At 38.0% G+C, this 22,474-nt stretch overlaps 1 protein-coding gene across 4 annotated transcripts in view; it reads right to left on the reverse strand.

The window, feature by feature from the left end:
• The window catches only part of ARHGAP8 (Rho GTPase activating protein 8), a 90,413-nt gene that overhangs the window by 18,315 nt on the left and 49,624 nt on the right, over positions 1-22,474 (reverse strand). For 3 of the 4 annotated variants that reach the window (XM_032188966.1, XM_032188976.1, XM_032188949.1), the window contains 4 exons: positions 20,957-21,043; positions 16,968-17,066; positions 15,693-15,803; positions 6,573-6,646 (listed from right to left, as the gene is read on the reverse strand). In XM_032188966.1, coding sequence (XP_032044857.1) covers positions 6,573-6,646; positions 15,693-15,803; positions 16,968-17,066; positions 20,957-21,043 — 371 coding nt within the window. The remainder of the gene's footprint in view (positions 1-6,572; positions 6,647-15,692; positions 15,804-16,967; positions 17,067-20,956; positions 21,044-22,474) is intronic. The other variant, XM_032188958.1, reaches the window with a different exon arrangement.

Here is a 22,474-nt window from a genome sequence, read left to right on the forward strand (position 1 = left end):
GATTTGAGGGTTGCTGGCATCAAAAACCTTTGTTAATTTGTCTGTTTTCACAAGAGAAACAGCAAAGAGTGAGCATTTGAATTCCTTCTGTCCCATATTGAGTTTGGAAATGCTTCTGTTTACTGCTGGTCCTGCCAAGTCTCAGGAAGTGTCCATTCTGATTTGGAATCAGCTTTCATCCTCACTAATACAACTGATTCAGGCATCTTCTTGCAGATTAACTAATTCTAACAAGATTCCCTTTTAAAAATCCAAACTGATTTATTTCTACCACGAAACTGATGAGTTCCTATCATATTTCGAGTAATATCTTAGTTGTCCAAAGTGGTACCAATTAAAAATGTTTATACTTAGGATAAAATTTGAGATTTTTTTTAAGGCTAGAATACAGTACAAATTTTGCACAGCCTTCCTTTTCCTTGTACTCTGTGCAATGAATACAGAACAAGTGAGCATGATGTCTGCAGTTTGCAAAGATGATTTGCACAGCAAGAAGGTCCATAGAAAATCAAGGACAGAGGGAAAGAGAAGGCACAGTTTCAGCCCTACAAAAAAGCTGAGCAGTGGCAACAAGAATTTAGAACAGTGCATCTTCCCTAGAACTCAAAGTGTATTTGTGTCCTTGCAGTTTTGAAATGTACAGTCTAGCCTTTGGATTTATGAATGAATATTCTCAGTTTACACTTGGCACCCCTGAACATAATTTATTTACAATTACTGAGCATCTAAAACACAAACTGCTTTTTACAAGGTTCATTTTTATTTGATGACACATGAACCAGTCTTGAGGTTTATCTTGTCCCCATGAACCCCAGGTAAAAACATTCTCATGAAAACAGAAAGAGCCAAGAACTCAGAAATGTTTATATGGCCAATGTCAAGCTTTCCCAGTGTTGCATTTTTAAAAGATATTTGAGTGATCACAAGAAGTGGAGACCAGGAGGCAAAGTCACTAAGCTGCAGCACTCCATATGTACTCAGAACGCATAACTATCCATCTCTACCCATTCTGACTATCACCATCAGGATGCATTCATTCACATTAAAAAACGAAACCAAACTTCCTCCATCAGCAAGATTTGTTGTGCTTCATGAAAGGGATGGGAAGGAAAGATTAATCACTGTTTACCACTGCTTTTGCTATTGAACAGATAAAGGACAGTTTTAGTTGTCACTATAATCATACTATATAACATTTATTAATTTGTCATTAAACTTCTATAGTATAGTTATTACCGTTGCATTTAGAAGTTTTAGTCATTACCCAGGACTCTCCTGTGTCACAAGTCAACATGGAACAGAAAATTTGTGCTGCAAAGCACTTGCAGTCAACAAAAGAGATGAAGTAAGAGAGAAAGTCCCAGTAATGGGGACTACTGGGAGACAATTTTTCTTTAGGGGACTGTTATTTTTCATTTTTATTACTGTAGAGTGATTCCTTCACTGTGAGTTTATTGGTCTGTTCCATCACTTCTGAGCTGCTACTGATCTCAAATGCTCTCTTTAGTAATCAGCTCTCCCAAGTTTTCTACATAATTTTTGTATCCATTTCCTTTACAATGCATCAAATAAAAATTCCTTTAAAAGCTGGTTTCTGACCTCCAGAAGTTGATCTGCTTACAAACAGAGTATTGATTTTGCCATGCAGCTTTATTTTTAGTGTTTATCAGTTAGTACACTCAAACATAGGTTAGACTTTAAAAACCAAGAGAGCATAGTGAATTGTATTAATACTGCTCTAAACAAACACCAAAACCACAAGCCACACTCCATCCAGCTTTTAATTTCTCTTGATACCTTATATCCAGTATGTAAACTGGTTTCTATGAAAACAAATAAAAAATAAAGAATACATTAAAAAAAAAACAGACACGTAACCAAAAGACATGAAAGGGAACTGCTGTGACATCTTAAGTTTAAAGGCAGAAGTACATGTCTGAATCCTAAATCCTTCAGTGGATAAAACCACCAGCAAAGCTGAACCATTCTGAAGCCATCAGGTCCGTCTATGTCCTGTCAGGTCGCAGTGAGCAGCACCTGCAGCTGTAGCTACTTACACATCCCTGAGTATTAGGGACACACAAAGGTGCATCCTCTGTACCGTGGCATTACTTACATCCCTGGTTATCAAAACAGTCTGCTAGAAGTGACAGCTCCCATTTGCAATCTCACTTCAGCACAAAATAGGTTGATAAGGACATGTGGGGACATATTAACCAGAGAAAAAATTACTACCCTGTGGCATAAGCTAGGATTTTTTGAGCAAAGGGCCTGTGAGCAAAGCATCAAGATCATTGCCACCAAAGGAATGACACCAAGTTAGAAACACTTATGAATTGTTCTGACAAGAGAGTGAATATTTAATTAAGCAAGGTAATTTCTCATGGCATGGTAGAGATAAGGTAGTACACAGAAATCTTATTTAGTGCAAGTCAAGCCTTGCATTTTAAACTAGACAGACGAACAGGTTGAGGTTTTGAGTCTGAGCAAAGAAAAAAAAACATTCTGTGGCTTGCTGGTGGCTATGAAGATCTATTCACAAACATACTTTGTTAAACCTATCCTTTCTCTTTGGCTTGACTAAATCATTATCTGGCTTCAGGATGATACTTTCACTTTTTAAATTAAGAGAACTTCTCTATTTTGGTCCAGAAGATGAACTCTACGACTTAGTCTTAATGAGATGATGATCTTCTCAGACACTCAGAAATTGTTTTGAGAAACCAATTCTTCTCTATGAAGGTTAGCAAGAACCGATATGATGCATTTTTAAAATTCAGTAATAAAAACATCAAAACCATTTTCACCCTAAAGTCAAGCTAGAATGACTGAAAGTAGTGAAATGTCTGTTTTCTCTTCCTTTGTTAAAAAAATAACCTGAACTTTATTATAGAAATTAAGAAACGTAGTTCATTGTGTTTATTGTAACAGCAACTGAGGCATCAGGCAGTAACAGATCTCATTTACATGATACAAACAGATGTACATCTGTTTATGGTATATTCTTTAGTGTCTGTTAAGCTGTTACAGTACTGGGTGACTTACTATGGATCCGTTCAGAGTCACCTTGCTCAGAGACAGTTATCTAAATATTTTCTTGGATAAATATATGAGGAAGAAACCTGCACTCACTGTTAATTTGGCTGCTGGGGATAAGGATGTAGTTGCTGCCTTCAGAGTCCACTCAGTAATGTGGTAAAAGAAGGGGAGTTGTGGCTCACTTGCAAACAAGGGTGTCTGAGAAGTTTCTGTGATCTAAGTTTCAGAAATTGATTTCAGATACATAGATGGGGAGATGTAATAATGGGAAGAAAGAGCGGAAATACTTCACCTAGTGTAAAACAACAACAACGACAACAAAACTTCCCCCTGCAAATTCTGTGAGGACAAAAACTATGCCAAAAATCAAGTGGAAAAGGTAGTGACAGTGAATTTTTGTCACTTCCGGAAGATGAACTGAAGTTTTCGCCACACTCAGAACTGCATCTGGAGTGCAAAGAACGCTGCCAGTCAGCCTCCAGGGCTGTCAGCACTGAGACCGACACTCGCTGAAGCTGATGGTAGAATTGAGACATTCCAGATTTAGATAAAGAGTTAAAATCAGAGCAGACAGCAGGTACAACAGATACCTGCACACTTATAATCAAGTGCAAAAAACTGCATGTCTATCACCTACTGCTTAACAGCCTTGGCATGGCAGGTAGTTGGCTTTCAAGCATCAGCTGGCTGAGAATGTCAGAAAATGCTCTACCTGACATGCCATCTCTCTAACCTAGAAATCTGGTTTGAGGAGATCTCTTTATGATAGGGAATATGTCAGCTCTGAACAAACCTATGCTCGGTTGGAAGATACCAATGTTGGCAGAGCCTGTGTCCTGCCTTCTTGGGGACACAGAAGGACAGAGAGCTGAGGAAAAATGTGATAGTCTGGCCAGCAAGCGCATTGGCTGGACTACAGATCTGTGGTCAGCATTACCATACCACTGACTTGCACAGATGCACAAAGAAGGCTTTTGTTCAGAAGTGTCATCACAATTCCTCAGAGACTATCCTTAACAAATGGTGCTGATACTGCACTGAACAGATGAATTTTTAGCCAAAAAAAAAAAAAGATTAAGTTTGGAGAAAATGGATGATTACTGCTTTCAGAATAAAAAACATTAATCTAGGAGAAATTCTGCAATGACAAGGTTGAGACAACCCCCCCCCCCCCCCTTTTTTTTTTCAACCCTGAAAGCTGAAACTTGTGGGTTGTTTTTTACTTTGTTTTGTTGTTGTTATTTTTGAGGGAGGAGGGCAAGTTTTTATATGCTGTGTTTTCAGAAAACTGAGGGCACCTGATCTGGATCCAACGACTGGTGAGAGGGAAGGGTCTGAGATAATGCAGTGGTGATGAGACAAAATAACAAGAAAAACGGGTCATGGGGGAGCTTTTGAGTCTGATCAGTACAACAAACTGCTAGTGAAACACTAGTCACCAAAATACAATGACAGCAAGAAACCCTCTAAATTTCTTAAAGATTTCTTTAAAATCTTTAAATAGGTCCAAGTAAATGCCAGATGAGAAAACAACACCTCCTCCATGCAGCCATAAGTTTAAAACAATTGACAATTTTAGTGACTGATTTTTCACTCAATTTCTTAATAATAACAGCTATGAGAAATAATCATAGTGCACATTCATCCTTGTTTCAGCTCTCCTGCCTCCTGTGGATTACCGAGGAAGAAGTATTTCCCTATTAAGATAAGCTAAATAGATGTAAGGATGATTGTTTCATAACAATTTAAAACATGAAAAAGTCTGTCTTTCATCTGCAGATGGGGCATGCACTGATACACTACGCAAGCTCTAATTATCCACTTACAATTATAATTACAGAGATTGTCTCAAGCTGCCAGTCACTTGCCTTCAACATCCCTAGTAGTGAACTATTTACATTTTCTGTATCCACCCATAATACATTTGAAACAAGCTACACCTGCAAAGTTTTCATCTTTAATATGTCTTGGAGCAGCACATCCAAACAATTTTATAAGCTTGAGTGGAAATTCTGAATTAGGACCAAGAGGCCTTCAATAAAGTCCATTGGGGGCCCTTCATGTGCTGCAGATCAGTAGATACCTTTAATAGCAGAACTGGCCCCACTCCAATACTTGGCCTTCGGCAGCTGCAGGTATTTTGAAGATAAATCAGCAATTTCAAGAGGCAAGGAGCCAGCTGTTCTGCACACAAGCAGGCCTATAGATGCTACGCTCTGCTTGTGAACTGAAAGAAGGTATCCACTGCAGTGGATCTGTCTCTCAATCTCCTACACACATCATTAAGCATCACTCAAGGTATGAAACCTAAACAAAAAAGGCAGTTATTGAATATTCTTATTTTCTACAGGATAAACTGAATTATGCAGGAGCTTAGCTAGCAATGAGGGCATGATACTGCACTGATTTAAATGAAGCCAGGATTTCTCATGAGAGTCAGCAATACAACTGAGAAGCATTTTTCTTGACACCCCCTCTTTGTTTTCACAAACGTGAAGCTTATTCGGTGCAGGTTTTAAAAATGTTTGAAATTTCTCACTCAGGATTCAAATAAACTCGTAACTCGAAACAAACCCTGCTGGCAACAGTTAAAACGAACAGAAAACAATGATGCACATACTTGAATACTGAAAGGAAAAATTACCTTGTTCAGAACAGCAGTTCAATAATGCAGTTAAGAATTGGGAATATTTGGGGATGTAGGTTTGGGGTAAGCCTCTCTAACACTTGTGAAACTCTGAGGCCTTGGAACATGAAGGGCTATGGATATGTTACTGTCACGGCTTTCAAAAACAGGGATCAAAATGTGCAATTATATTATACAGAGAAAATAAAAGGAATTTCACAACTTTAGCCTTGTATCTTTCTCCCTGCATGCTACTTTACATTGCTCTGGTATGCACTGAGGAGCCCAGCTGGTACAGTCAACATTTCAAAGTTGCCCCTCTTCACTCTGTTACATGAAGGTGATTTAGGAGCTCAGATTTGGACATTTCCATTTTAAATAAGGGCCGTTGTAATGTGTTTCCCCACATACTGCAGCTATAGATAGGAACTCCTGTCAAAGGGTATATAACTGCCATTAAAAATATTTTGTGAAGGGAAGACTTCAGGTTTACTCCTGCAAAATGCAATTTCTTTAATGAGTTTTTATGCCCACTGGTTCTGTAAATACAGAACTACTCCTTGATTTTAAAAGTAAGTGCTAATTAAAATCCACCATATGATATGGGTTCATGATGAGGATTTCAAGACATCTTTTCTCACTTGCTATTCCCTAATCTAATATTCAGAGCAAGAAGGTGTTTTGTTTTGTTTGTTTCTTTTCCATAGTGGGACAATAATCTACTTCCTATCAAAGATTTTGAAGCAGTGCCCAATTGCCATTCAAGTTTTCAGGATTTAAACACAACCTTCAATCGTAGGCTATTAATTAGGATATTAACTTTGGTGAATTGGGCACTGAGTGCTATACAGTTTCATGCTACTGACCTTGTTCTGAAAAACATATCATCCTTTAAAATAAAACTCACCTTTTCTTTTTAGGTAGGATACAGTTTCCTTCATTACTGGGGGGATTAATTCACCCTTATTTTTGTCCTTGATACTGTTAGAAAGAGGAAAAAAAAAGTAATGGTCTTTAAACAGTATTGAAAGAAAAGTTAAACACAAGACAGAGCAGTCTCAGGAAAAAACTTGGACTGAAAGCATACATTTGTTTCCACAAATAAAGGAGCCCACATCTTGGTGCCTGCACCAACTACAAGAGTCCTCCACAACTGCAGGAAGTGCTGAATGAGCCACTGAAAGAGACAACTGGGAGTTTCAGTCAAAAAGCCATTCCTAATTTTTTTTTTTTCCTGCTAGAAAGGATGTATGACCACAATGGCGATTCATAGACAGAAGTGATCTTTGCTGTGCTGAAACTGTCAAGGACAGTGGCAGAATGGCGTTCCAGGCTAACTCTGCCCCCACTTGAGGCTGGTTTTGCTCTAGTTTTGTTCCCCTCACTTGGCACGCCCCAGCTGGGCAGTGCTCAAGAGGTCATGGTGACAACAGAGGTGATTGCGTTGACTGTATTCGGTTGTATGCCCCTGGTGGAATGTGGCTTTAAGGCAGCTTAGAGGCAGATGAGGAAGGAGTTTGCAATGAATGCTTTCTAATAGTCTTGATCAAGGGATGCTGCAAGTTTAGGAGCCCTTTATCATGCAGATTTTTCTTTGTCATTTCTTTTCAAGCCACAGTGTATGTATAATTAAAAGGATATTGTACTATTTATTTTGAAGGCAGTGATTGATGCAGTGATTGATGCAGTGAGATTGAGGTTATTAATGCTTTGAATGATTCCCATGAAATGAGATTTCTTTCTCTTTCATGAGTGAGCAGCCGAGGCAAAAATCAAACATAGCACTTTCTTGATCTAGACAGCATGGAAAAATCCACAATTATCTTATTAAAAAAAATGAATTTAGCAGTTTTAGAAGTATAACAAAAAAGACAGTATCTGCTGAGCATTCTGCTACATTCATATAGTAATCAACAAAAAAATAAAGGACACATCTCAGATTTAAATGTAGCAATTTTATATGTCATATTTAAAGGGTGACCAGATTTACTGACAAGCTCTAAAGCACCTGCGCAACACAACATGGAGACTGTGACTGTACAGAGGGAGGCTGCCACTTCTGCAGCTCATCTACAGAGTATGCGAGATGCTTACAGAAGATGATATACACAATGTGTTAAACATACCCTCAACCTAGCTGAGGTTTGCACCTGTAGACAGGAAAGATTCTTACAGAGTTTTTCTTTTCAAAGCACTGTGATTTCTTTTCTTTTTGTCTAGGCTGGCTTAGTTTCTCAGCATAAAGCAACTGATACTAACTGGAATGTATTTGATAAAACTTCTGTAACACTGTTGCATGGAATGAGCAATCCAATATTCTATTTTGTGTTTACACTACACATAAAAACATATTTTAAAATAAGTATTACAGCTACGTCAGTCAGCATGGAGGGGTAAGGAAAGTGGTGAAGGAAATCTCCCCCTCCACCTCGCGTTTATTTGCCTGTGCCTATGAAGTGAGTTAGAAGAGGTCATGTAGACTGTTTGATCTAGGTTCTCTAGGCTTAGGAGGCTGCCCACCCAGCCTCACACACAGGGCTGGTGAGGGAGCTCCTCAAAAGGGAAGAGTCAGAGCAGGATCCTGCCTTAGACACACACCCACCGTGTGGTTTTGCCTCTCTCATAAACTGACAGGAATATACTTCACACCATTTAGTTATTCACCCTTATAACGTTTTCATCTAATTCATCACCCCAGTGACACAATGCTGAGCCATCAGTGCCATTTCTTCCAGTTACAGTTTTACTGTCCACCCAGCCCTGCTCTTCCTCTTTCCTGTCTTCACCATCCAACCTCTTTCTAGGCACTCATGTCTGTGAATGTTATCCAGATCTTCTCAGACCATATTCTTTTTCCTCTACGGTGCATATTTAGTGTGTCTCTTCCCCTGGTGCTACGTAAAACAATACAACTTGATAGGTAATTGGGATAAACTTGCTTATCCAGCTCCTACATCTTGCTTTACTACTTCAAATACCCTAGACCACCCTGCTGTTCAAAAGGAAATAAGCTTTCCCTTCAGCCACAGACCTAATGAAGTTGATCTGCTATGGATTTGTATCCTGTGTCCTATCAGTTTCCTCATGATAGTGATTGTGGATAGTTTCCGTATGTTATAAACTCACTTTCCTTCCATGGTACTTTCATTTCCTCCCCTCATCTCTTTCCCTCAGGTTTCCTCACGTTAGGAGCAACCCATAATTAATCACCACCTAAACACTAACTGGCGTATCAGTAGACCAAAGACAAAAAAAGAACCTAAATTTGTGCTATAGTTCCCCCCCTTCCAGACAGTGATTTTTAAAAGCTTGTTGAAATGTAGCATTTGTGAGAGCCCTTTCCTCTGCCGAATGTGGTTGACATATGTCTGTATCTTCCCTACAAAACCTGACTAAAAATCAATCCACTGAACTTTTTTTTTTCCTGCTCTTCTTCAACAAAGTACCCATACCAGAACCTGAAGTGTATAAAATTCAATTCAGATGTATGTATGTATTAATACTATTTTGTGAAGACAGTGCTGTATCTATATGTAACAGGAACTGTAGGAGAGAGGAATTTTCTGTAATGTAAGCAGACATAGGAATTTTGCTAGAAAATATACTCCAGTTTTACCTACCACATTCACAACATGATAATTTTAGTCATTTGACCAAATAAATTCTGTGTATGTGTGCAATGCACTTGCAGGAAGACCAACAGTAAGGACTGAGTTTAATTCAGATAATCCTAAAGTATGACCTTTTATGTATCAGTAATTCTCATCATTTGCTGCTGCTTGCAAGTATGATCTTAAGATCAAATGATACAAATTCCTGTCCTTACACACTGGCAAGGCAACATTAATTTCAATATGAAGCATTACTGGACTTGCTGGAGTAATCACTCTCTGCAATATCATAACAACATGGCAATAGCCAGAAGATTTATGACCTGACTTGTAAGTCCAAATTCACCTTTCTCATTACCACAGACATCTTGTGAGAGCTACGTTAGAGGCCAGAAATGCTTCACGAAAAATCTCACTGACTAGAGACAGACATGGCCTGAAATGCTACCAGGGCCAGGTTTATGACCTTGCCCTCAGAGGAGCATCCTCTTCCTACCCACGGTGACAATCAGGTACCTGAATACCCGATTTTTTTTTAACCTGAGCAAAATATCTTTCCCAGCAGCATAATCCTCCTAGCCGCTTTCAGGATATGAATTCTGTTACTCCTAAGTACTAAGTCTCTCCCTCTCCTTCCAGCTTCAGCATTACCTTCAACAAACTTCCAGCAGTTTCACAGATGCTGGTGACACCATAGCACAGAAAGTCAGTGTTACAACCATGCAGGAGACATGCAATGCTCTCAGAACAGCTCTGAGAGCCAGGTTGTCCTCCCCTTCACCCAACATCCACCTAGACCCTTGGGAGGAAAAATTTAAAAGCAGCTTTGCTGCAGTGCCATGAGTTCTTATACCAGCCCCTGCAAAAGGAACACAGCCACATAAACACAAAACATGTGAACCACATACTATGCTCTGAAAGGTTGCTTCTGAATGGGAGTTGTTTTCTCTTGCAGCAGATCACCGTTGTCTAACAACCCTGATGCAACAAAATAGGAGAGAACAGGCAGTGACTGTGCAGCCCCACTAACAAATTAACCTTCCTAATAAACCAAAAAGCAAGGGGGTTCTAGGGGTTCTCTGCACTACATGCAAAGTTGAAATCCCCAGTGAAATGACATACCCCAGACATGTATTAAACAAGAAAAAGTGTTGGGAGATTAGGTCAATTCCAAGGTCACCATCCGGGATACCAGTGAAGGAAAGGTTGCAGCAGATCAAGACAAAGACAAAAAAATATTATAGCCTTTCTCATAGGGCAGTTATGACACATTCTTTGTGTGCCAAATAATTTTATTTCATGTATTCAAGTCAGTACCTTAAACTTTTAGGACAACTTTTATTAAAATTAGTTGAAAGTCTAATTCACTTAAATGAGAACATTATCAAGACTTTAATTTGTTTGGAAGCTGTTACATCTTTATTGACAATTTGAGCTCATGGAATCCATTCTCAGTCTCTCTGAAGTTGCATTGATTGTTTTTGCTTTCTTACAGCTGTTCACTCCAGAGGCACCAAATAGCAGCCCGGCAGCTTTTTATAAACGTTTTCTAATTATTATCGTTTCCCATAAATGTGTTTCCCCATTTCAGGGTATAAATAGCAAACTGATTATTTACAGCACTTGCACCTGCTGAGTGCTAGCTTATCTGTCAGAGAGGTGAAACAAATAACTGGGCTATAATTTGTAATAATAAAACCTACACATTATTTTTCTGTTTCTAGGAAAAGAAAACCCTAGTTTCTGCACATTTGCCACTTTCTACAGGATTCCTTTTCCTCTTGAGGAAAGGTTCTGTTCCAAGCACATGAAAGAGGACCTCAGGATAAACTGTATTTTAAAATAGTGTAGAAAGTCACATGCCAAGTTTGTTCTATTTTTCCAATACCAGAGAAAGTCTGGATGCATACTTTCACAACATTTCACAATGTGGGAGATAGTGTTCAGTTTACTGGACCTAAGGTGACAGAAAATAATAGGGACATTACCTCAGCTAATGTAAATCAGACCAGCTCAGAGGTCAATGAAATTACACCTCTATCTTTTCTTTGTGGATCCTGTCAAGTAATCTGCATTTTTCTCCTCTTGTTCAGGATGGTCAGGATGGTATGATGAGCAGCTGTGCTCTGTGATGGACTATGGAAACTGCCACTGGAGATCAGGCTGTACGACAGGCAATTTGAAATGCAAGGTCTCTTACACTTTCTATTTAAGACATGGGCAAAACAGAGCATTTCAGTGCACAGTATAGTTTTCTGTAACTGATTCAGGTGTCTGAATCATAGTGCAACAATATGTCAGACTCAAGAGGGATCTATTTCAGTAAACACAGTAGCCAGGGAGACTGAGTATTCCTCACTATAGAAATATATGATTAGTTACTGTGACATGTTACACATCCAATGACTCATTTCTAGTCTGTGGACAGTTATCATGAAGGGCCTCCACACATTGTTCTGAAGTGTCATTAAGTATTCTTGGTTGATAATCTCTCTATTCTCCTCCTCTCATTTTCATTTTTTCCCTGCTGAGACATGCTGAGATTCGGTTTCAAATGCATTCTTCTCCATGGTCACGCATGCACAGCATGCACAAGAAGATTATGACCAAAAGGAAAGTACCCTGAAATATTTATGATAACAATTCAACAAGCAAAAGCTGTACGGTTGTTGCAATTTTGTGATTTTTTCTCTGCCCTCAACTAGATAGGAAATGAAAGCATTTCCTATATTCCCACAAAAGTTATTTAATTTTAGATTTTAAAACCAGTTGGAGAAAACAGAACAATGTCAACAGCTAGTCAAGGTCAACTATGTTCTGTGGTGGAGCTCAGCTGTAGCCATCCTTGATTACAGGGGCAATAGGGTGCAGCAACAGGGGTTTGTAGGAGCTTGTTGAACATACAGCAGAGGACAATGATACAATTTGGCCCTCCATGGAAACTTCAGCACAACTTGGTACCAGACTTAAGTTCTAGCTGCAAAGACCCTGTAACTCACAGGAGCTCACGATGATGCAGGTTTCTATTTCATGTCTCTGCCTAACAATAAACACACCTACATTACAAAGAACTACATTTAAATAAAGTAGGATTCTTTGCCGAATCACAATGTGAACACTTGGCTTGGGATAACATAAATTTCTGTCACTCAGTCCAGAACAGATCTCTGATCTCCCAAAGCCCAGTCTCATATCTTTGCTGTCTTGCTCTTCTAGGTAAGATTCAAGCATACTGTGCAGGAATACTTACCGGGTTAAGTGCATTAGTGGAGTTAATTATAATGATTTTTTTTTTTTTGCTTTAAAAATAGTTATTTTAATTAAGTCTGCTCCAACACAAGATTCTGGGTCCCTTCACAGGTCTGTTAACAGGCATTCGCAAAATTGGGACCACAGGCAGATGCAACTGGGAACAACTACCTAACCTGTCTTCCTTTCTGCACGTATAGCATGTGTAGCATGCACTTGATCTGTGCCTAGATAGAATAGTGCATGCATTGAAGAGTAAAAACAAAGTTATGACTGTTCAGACTTCCCTCTGCACTTGAGTCTGAGCTCCCCTCATTTCATTGCACTGTGCAGCAACAGCACCTTGATTCACAGAAAAGCTCTTTAAAACAGACAAATATTTCTGAAAATCCCTCTATAATTACATACTTTAAGTAACAGAAATACACAAAAAAACTAGTATATGCATATTTTTGAAACACTGGAAAAGTCTAAAATAGCTATCTTAAGTTATGGGACACAAATAAAATGCCTGAGAGTGTGCTGCTGAATTTCATGGCTGAAATGACCAAAAATGCTTTCTGCCTGTATGTATTCCTCATGAGTAACTGCTAACTGTGGCCCATAACCCTCCAATGTCATCACATATTCCTTCAGTGATTCCTTCAGGTATTTATAGCTTTATTTTCTTCCCCTCTGCACAAACAATCACCTTCAGGATTCAACATAAATATAATTCTGCACTTTAAAGATATAAAGTCAGCGTAGTGTTTGTTTCTTCCCCCCACATAGAGCGTAAGTTGACACTGAGGGGTTAAAGAGATCAAAAGAAGACTTAAACTCAGATTTTGGATCATAAGCAGAGAAGGGTAACATAAGAAATAAAAGTTTTGAACTAACCTGATCATACATGTAAGTCCTTCAGCTAACTCATAAATTAAATGCAATTCAGTATATATTACATTTCCGAGTATTACACTCACAGCTCTCACAGACTTTCCACGATGTTTAAATGCCTAGTTGCCTGATGTCATTTTGAAAATTCAACTCTACAAGGTTAAAAATGTCTTTGTGATTTAACCGATTAGTCCAAGATGAGACACTGGTTCCAAACAGCTATTTCTCAGTGTCTAGATGGAAACTTCCTTCAGTTTTGTCTTGCTGTTCTACCAAACCAGGATTTTTTTCCCCTGCCCACTGGATGAAAATGAGAGATCTTGAACCAATGCTTAGTCACTTTTTGCTGTTCTAATTTTTAATTACAGCTACAAAAAACAAATGCATTAACAAATACAAACTGAGAAAAAAGTTAAATGAGGAAGTGTTACCTAAGACAGCATTGTCTGCTGCTTTTAGGGAGAAACATTCAAAAGGATATGGGTTTACCACTTTCCATAGCCAGAAGTTATTGGGATGCCATTGTGAAATATCTGATCAAAATTAGGCCATCTATGAGGGCTTTGGATAATCTCATTCACCATCCTTTAACTGCCTGAATAAAGATCATCATCCCAGAAGTACAGAAACTGGCAAAACCTCAAACCTATGGGTCTTTATTATTAAAAAAAAAAAAAAAAAAAAAAAGATTCCACAGAGAAATAGTCCTTTAATGACAGTAGCTTTCTCTCAGCAGCACGTAGCAGATATATTCCCAGATGAAATAGGAACCACGTAGCAGATATATTCCCATAAACCTGTACAAAATAAAATCAGGCTATCCCTGCAGCCCTCTTCAGAAAACAGAAACAACCTCACCTGTCTCTTTGGTGGGAGGTCACTGAACATTTTGACATTACAGACTATAGAGATCATAAAAGTAGAAGGAATCAGCAAGAGCAGTTAATTCATCAAGATAAAAGCTAATACTATTTTTTGTTAAAAAAAAAAAAGAAAATTAAAAGCTAATAAAAAACAAATTTAATACTATTTTTTTGCTCCATCAGCTTTATTTATTTTTTTTTTTTTAAAAAAAAAAGCATAAGGCATTTTAAATCCAGTAAAAATCAGTTCATCTACTCATTTATAAGTTGTAGGGGATTTGTTTATTTGTAATTTCTGCATGGTGATGCAGCACTACCTCTTCTGCAAGAAGTGATCTAGACAAATGTGGGCAAACGATAATGAATATCCACAATGCTTCAGTTTTGGACATCAAAGTGCTCTGAACTCACACAAGGAGCCTCCTTAGTGAGTGGTAGAACTCTCCAGACCAAAAATGATAGTAATGCTTCTCTCAATGATCCTCCACCGACAGACTTTCCACAGAAAAGTTCTTTTTAAAGCAGCCACCCTCTATATACTTGCAAAGGTTGAGGCATGTAAGAAGGATGTGGTTTGCTGATGGTAACACAACTGGAAAGCAGCAGAGCCAGGAAGGATAGCCCCTGCACACTCATCATGTGCAACTCAGTCAAACACACTGTTCAGAGACACTGTTCAGGCACAGAGAAATAAAATACCAGTAGCAGATGGTAAGTGTGTCACACAACATGCTGTCTGATTGCATAAGCCTGCGAGAGGTTAGATAGAGCTGCTTGAGAAGCCAGGCTGGGCTGGAGGCAAGTGATAGCATGCCCTGATGCCAGACAACAGTCCCACCTTTACTATTGAAGCAGTGGCTTAAAATATTGTCCTTCTTAATGTCCCAATGAAGCCCACCTAAAACATATTTTCTGAATTAGGAAAGTGAGTTAGTCGCATTTCAAGTGTTAGGTTAGACTCTAAAGAGGTATCATAAAAGTTAATGTCATAGTAGCTCTTACACAATAGATATGGATTGTTCTAATATCAGGCCTTCCAGAGAGGACTGATGCTTAACATTTAACCAGGGGAAAATTACATATATTTTATATCTAATTTAAAGCTGAATCATTAGAACCAAAAGAGCAGAGTTGGGGGTGGGAAGAAATCCGACAAATGTCCATGGATAAGACAAACTGAATTGTTTTTGTTGAATGCAAACAGTATTTGTCAGCCACTCTTGAGAAGGACACCATCACAGGGAGTAAGGCCTGTCTTGGATTCATAAAAGCTACCGCCTAGCTCTGTAGTTTTATGGCTTTCAAAGAGAACAAGAAACTAAACATATACTAAATGAAACATCTGTTGACTTTGCGACCAGTGAATTTGCACATTATAGAAGGCTGCAGGATATAGAAATCTTGTATTATATAAATCTCATGGCTTACTATTGTAGGCTGACTCCAAATTGCTGGGTAGGTAGAGGTGGTCTTGGTGGAGGAATTTTAACAACAGGTGACAGTTTTCCCTTCTGTTTCCTCCGAAGATTTTCATCATGTCTGCAAAAATCAAGAAATCACTGATTTTCTCTGCATCACAGCTGACGACCTGTATGTACGAAGAGGTACCATTTTTGTTCATAACACTAATCTCCTGACAATACTCTATATGCTGCAGGTCTTATAGAATTTACATTTTAATTTAATGTAAGAATTAGGGAATTTTTAAAGTAGTATTTGCAGAAGAATCATTAAGCAAGGCACAGAATCCTTAAGCAAGGCATGCTTCAGCCAACAGAGTGCACTAACAGATGTGTCCAGATGTCCAAAAAATAGGAACGCACTACAATTTAAAGCTTACTTGCTACACAAAATATAACTTCCCTCTCTTTTGTAGCCATGCAATCCAATTTATAACCTTAGAGCTGTAAGGTATTTTCTGTTACTCCCTATTTACAAAAAAGGTGTGTAAAAACACAACAGGCATCAATAACTGTCAAAATCAAAGCTTCCAGTTACCTTCATTCAGCAGTGACATAAAATCACTTCCTGTCAGTATATCAAAGCATTTCCATGTAAAGCATTGAGTCCTAAATACTGTTATTGATACTAATACCAGCACTTGACAATTTTGGCATATATACCCTGTGCATGTCTTTTTCTTTCCCTCTCCATTACTCCTCCCTAACACACATACATACACAACATAAAAGTTCTGTTCATTCATAAAAATGGATCTGCTAACAATAGATGTATCCATAAAGTTTAAAATCAATCAACTCTTTGCTGATTGTGAATGCTCTTATCAAAAGGAAGTCACTCGATCTGTTACAATATGCAAGCGAAGATGTCAGGATTGTTATTTTTGCCCATAAACATTACAAGGTACTCACAAGCAGTAACGACATATGGATTGGTTTTGTTAACACTCACACAGAAGCTGCAATTATATGAAGAAAATGCTCCACAACTGAGATGTAGATATTTCAGATCTGTAGAAAACTATAAAGGGTTCTCCTCTGTAAATACGTGAAAAACTTTAGCGTGTCTTTCATGACATTGCAGCTTTCAGAATTAAATCCAGCGAAGCACAGATAGGTAAATTAGACTCTGAAGAAATTCATCACTGAAGAAATATGATAAGATTCTGCTTGGAATACAATGAACATGACACAGCTCTACCTGTTAAAAGGTGAGACCAAATATTTGAAACTTGCCACTTACTGGATGACTTCTTGAGGAATATTAAGCTGGTCATATTTGAGATGTTCTCTCAGGTCACTTAAATAGTTCAAGTAGGTGATTTTTTTCCCAAACTTATGGCTGAAAAAAATTGCAAAGAAGTATAAAAATCAGCATGAGAAGAACATTTTTGAAGGGTTTAGTTTCCATTACAAAAATGTAAGTGCTGATGCAACTCAAAATTAGACTGTAATTGAAGCAGCAGGAGACATGATGTATTTCATTTCATATGATCAAACATACACAGTTCATGCCTGAGAGTCTGATTTGAATAAAAATAACTGACTTCCATCTGAACGTTTTGTGATTTGCATAGATATGAAAAACACTGCTTTAAATGACACTGAAAAACAGCTTTCATATAGCATTACAAGGCTTGCTAACAGAACTGTTAACTTCTTTTATGTGGCCAACAGACTATGTTTGTGTTATTTAGGTATTCCTCCCTACCAAAAGACAGAATAATGGCACCATAGACAAAAACTATAAAGTAGTAATCGACAGGCAAGACTTTCAAAGAGTGGACAGTGTATACCCTTGAAGTGTTGGGCCATCTGTTTTGGAAAGGGCTGAATAGCTTCTAGGAAACAACTTGAATAATAAGGCTCTTTCGACAAACTGCACAAAACAGACTTTCAATTTTAAAGTACCAACTATTAGTAGCTGGGTCTTGAGTTTCAGTTACAGGTGGTCCAAAATAATTTCATATTTTTCTGCAGTACAAAATATCTGTCCTGTAATGAATTGTCAAGAAAAGTAGTAGGTGTTTACAATAAAAACTGCACTTTGCTGCAAGTTACTTTGATAGCAAAACTGGAGAAAAATTCTCTCACAGTAATGAATTTGTCACTGAACTGTCAAACATATGTACACATTGTCCCTCTAGTGGGAGATGGTACAAATTAAAGTTGCTTCAGAATTTTAGGGGCTTTTAATTGCAAAGTGCAAAATTTTGCTAGTAGACAAGTGATTTTGTAATCTGATAGTTATCTGTCCCTGTGTGTACAACTTCAGAGCTTTTCAGCTTGTCCTTTTTCCAAGCATTTTTTTTGGCCTGTGATTTCAAAATTATAAGTCAGGGCTAACAAAGAATTCTCTGTGAGTGACTTAGGAACTTTTCAGAGTTTACTCATACTTTCAATTATTTTCTCATAATACTTAGTATTATTATGACATATGACATGTCATAATAATCATTATTATTATTCCCAGTGTACAAATTTCTGTTGGTCATGTGGTGTTGTTTTGTTTGGTTGGTTGCATTAACAAGTAGAGTATTACCAGATCAGAGTCAAAACAAGTATCCAGGTATACAGTGGTAAAAGTTGAGTACAACCAAGAATACCCAATCCCGATGAAAGCAGGGTGTTCAGAAGGAAAAGATGATCATGCATCTAAGGTTACAAGCCCTGGTTTGAATTTTCTATGCCAGATACAGATGTTTAAGTTTGTCAATATCACTCATTTTCTCATCCAAAGTAAACAAGGATTTAAATGCCAGTGTATCAATGTAACATACTGTTGAAAGAAAAAAAATTATTAATTTTATTTATCATCTTAATATCCAGAGAAAACGAATACTTGAAAAGTTAACTTTTTCTTTTCTAAGTATTATCAGCCAATTATTATTCTAGACAAATAATATATCAGTCAAAATAAATATCTACAGTAATTCTTCTTGTTTCAAGAACAACAGATTCCAGAATGATTTCAAGCTTTAATTATTTTTTTTATTTTCACACACTTCTTGCACGTTCTGTTCAGTCTAGAATTTAGATTTCTCCCTTACAATTAAATAACTTGCTGCTATAACGGACATGAGTTGTTCGTTCGTTATGGTTTTCTCGAGATACGTTGCTTTATTCCTTTAACCCTGAGGACATTCATAATATATTTTGCAAAATGTTAGAATTTGAAAGTGATAGAAGTTCAGGAGCAAAATCTTAAGAAATCCCAACCAACTTAGCATTTATCAGTATCCATCCATTGTTGTGGGTTCCATGTAGCTACTACCATCGGTTTCTACTACACAAAGGAAAAGAATCTACCAGTAAAATACATTCAACATTATACCCTCCATCTCAAATTCTTAGGGGTACTTCAGGGCTTATCTATTAACTCTGAACACATGAGTAGCATCAATCCTATTCATCCCAGCATTTGAGATCAGATCAAAGGTTAAGCATTCATTATCTGCTTCACCATACAACCCAGTAACTCCAGTCAGGGACCCAGTTCTCTTGTGCTAAGTACTGTTAAACAGGACAAAAAAGTCATTCATGGGCCACAGAATAATTACATTTTAAAGTGGTGTTTAATTTAACATACCACTGAACCTACTATGAATCAAGACTGCCTTTTCTTAGATAGAAAAAACCCTCTACCCTATTATTCATAACCAAGCTTAAACTCATCTTACACAGTAGGTCAAAGCAATTTAAATGGGTGTTGTGCTGTTACCTGTTATATATGGAGTGGTAATTCGTGTCGAGAAAATGGTTGATATTAATAAAGAAGGAGGACATTTGGGAGTGTGGCCATAGGGGTAAGAAAGCCCTGTGGTTCATGATAACATTAGACTCTTAATGATGAGGCCATCAGGAATGTAAAAGAGTTTAGAGGGAACAAAGAAGGGTGATTCAGGAGACTCCATGCAGTCTGGGGTTTCTTGTTCTCCAGCCATTAAGGCATGGAAGTTTCTGGGTGTTTGCTGTTGTTGATATATTCAAAGTTGTTTGGCCAATGGAAAGTTGTTTTGAAAAGAACTGCTGTGGAGAGAAGGGTAGAAGAGGGGAGCCTCCCCTCAAGATAAAAAAGGCAACACGATGAAGTTATGTCATCAATAAAGAAGCAGGAAAAAGAAGTGAAGAGGAACAGGCTGGCAGAATAGAGACCAGAACAGGAACAGGCACATTGATCGCCTCACGAAGATAGGTTCGGCCAAACTCAGCAAACTGCTCAAAGAAGCTCTTACTGAAAGTCACTGGAAATGGGTGCACTGGAGCTGGAGAGAAGCTCAAGCTGAGAGAAGCGGACCTGCGCACACAACTGCCTCTCGCTGGTAAGCAGTTGCACATTATGGGGAATCATACGTCCCTAGAACAAAGACTGTCCTGGTAACCTTACAGCTTATTCTCCTTATTAACAATCAGACAGTTTATGATCCTGAAATATGGGACCAAATTGAGGTCAAGGTGTGGGACTCTGCAACTAAAAACGACAAGGTAGCAGTGGGATTGCTCGGCACCTGGCGAGCAATCTCTGAGGCCTTAAAGAGCCCTGTGGGGCCACAATCACAAACGTGTGGCTTTCCAGACAGCGAGTGAGCTGCAGGCTCCTTTACTGATCCGACTGCTACGCCATGGGCCCCTCTGCTGTTACAGCCATCGAAGGCTTTTGCTGTTATGCCCCCTGCTGACCTGCACTTGCCTTTTGACCCAGGCCTATTGGCCTTGAAGAGGAGATGGATATGCTTTTCTTCAATCTGGGAAGAACGGGATACGTAAGGCCCAAAGACCGAGTTGCTTGACAACTTAAAGCAAGACATATTGTTCAAAAGGAATGGAAAATGGAGTCTTGTTAGTAATCAAGAAAAGGAATGGAAAATGGAGACTGTTAAGTCATGGAACTTAAAGGATTGTTTGTTACCTTTTCTGATTGTACATATGTATAGGCATACTCGGGTTTAGTATGTGAAGCAATGTTCTATATATTTAGAATGTTTGATGTTTGTGTGTGCGTGTTGGTGGAGTGTAGACTCCCTGCACACCCAGCGCTGTTTACTTGCCTTTTAAACCTTTTATAGCTTTCATACCTTTTATCAGTATAGCTATTACTAAATTCAGATTGAGTTGAGACTTCATTTATAACATACCTGACATATTTTACTTCAAGCTTTTTAAGAGCAAAATATTAGAGAACAAATCATCCTTAAATAAACAGGAAAATGTGTTGAATAAAATGCGAAGTACCTTATAAGAGGTTTAAAAATATTCCACAGAATTTTTATGAAGTTGGTTGGATGTACAACATACAGTGCTTTAAGGTTTTTCTTATACCTAGTAGAAGAAAATGAAATTGTTAGAATATTTTTCAGTATCACAGACTGTAGAACTGAATAGATACAACTGAATGAAAGCTATTATTACAGCAAGTTTCCATTGGAGTTTCATACTAGAGAAATTTTCTAAATTTTCAGATGTAAAATCTACACCTAATCTTTTTCTTTCTTACTACTTTTGTCTTATCTTTGGTCATTGTTACCAAAGTTGACACCAATTACACATTGTTTTATATCAGATGGTCCCCTTCATTTAAAACAAAAGACTTTATTACAGCATTGCCTGATTTTACAGTGTTATATCACGGTACTCAACAGATTCTAGTAGGCTGAAACTGAAATGGAAACCAGGCTGCACAAAAAGACTCTGATTTTATTCAATCTTACTGCAAAATGAGATTGACAAAACACATAATCAAATACCCTGCTTTTCTATATAAACTGTTTCTTAGAAATTGCAAGTTTTCTTCCCAGTAGGGAAGCCTCTCTGGTGTTCACCATTCATTGCTAGAAAAAATAATCTTTAACTATTAAGAAAAATCTTCATGTAACAGGTTATGGTAAGAGGAAAAAAGGGTTCAACTCAGCAGTTACAACAGTTTTTCCTTTTGGGTTTTAACTGGACCCGTATATCTTTGAATAAAAATAGCATTGTTTTTACAAAGCCAGTATCACACAAGCAAGAACTACCCTCCTGTGCAACAGGCACCACTGTGGATAAGAACTCAAAATCAATGATAAAAACTAACAAGCAGAGCAGCTGAGGTGTTTTACTGATGTTTATATTTTAAGTCTTTTTTGCATCTTGAAGCAGTGGTCATAAGCCATTACTTCTATTGAAATTTACATACTTCACATTTTCCTGAGCTGCAATTAAATGCCCAAAAGACTTACTGAGCCTCTGCTTAAAAACAAGACCTATTCTTTTGAAACTATTCCAGTTAAGCATTTACTTTCATGATGCTAGCTAATTACTATATTCCTTTGTACTCTCTTTTTTTCTTTCTTTCATTTGACCCCCAAAACACATGCATGCAAGAATCTGAAAGGTGCTTTCTCCACATCCCCCCCCCATCTGGCTAGTATAGCTGAATATTTATGTTGTGCTGTAAATACCGCTGTGAGCTTCTCAATGACAGTATGCTAAGAACTTCATTGTGTATAAAATGAGTGAGTGTAAAGTTGACTGTAACGTTGCCTGCTTTTTCCCAGCTACCTGTCTTTATCTGTTCCTCTGGTTCTCCTGTTTTCAGGGTTGGGATGGGAGAACAGAGAAAACAGATTTCGGGCTTAACCCAGTCACACTGTACACCAGAGGTATTCGCAGGTCAGAAGGCAGCAAAACTGAAGAAGATATTGCCCCACATAATGCCTCTCCCCATAGCGCTGCTGTAAATTAGTTTGGGTTTGTCTTATAAGAAAAAGAAAA

Source organism: Aythya fuligula, chromosome 1 (genome assembly GCF_009819795.1).
Source record: "Aythya fuligula isolate bAytFul2 chromosome 1, bAytFul2.pri, whole genome shotgun sequence".
NCBI classification, from domain to species: Eukaryota; Metazoa; Chordata; class Aves; order Anseriformes; family Anatidae; genus Aythya; species Aythya fuligula.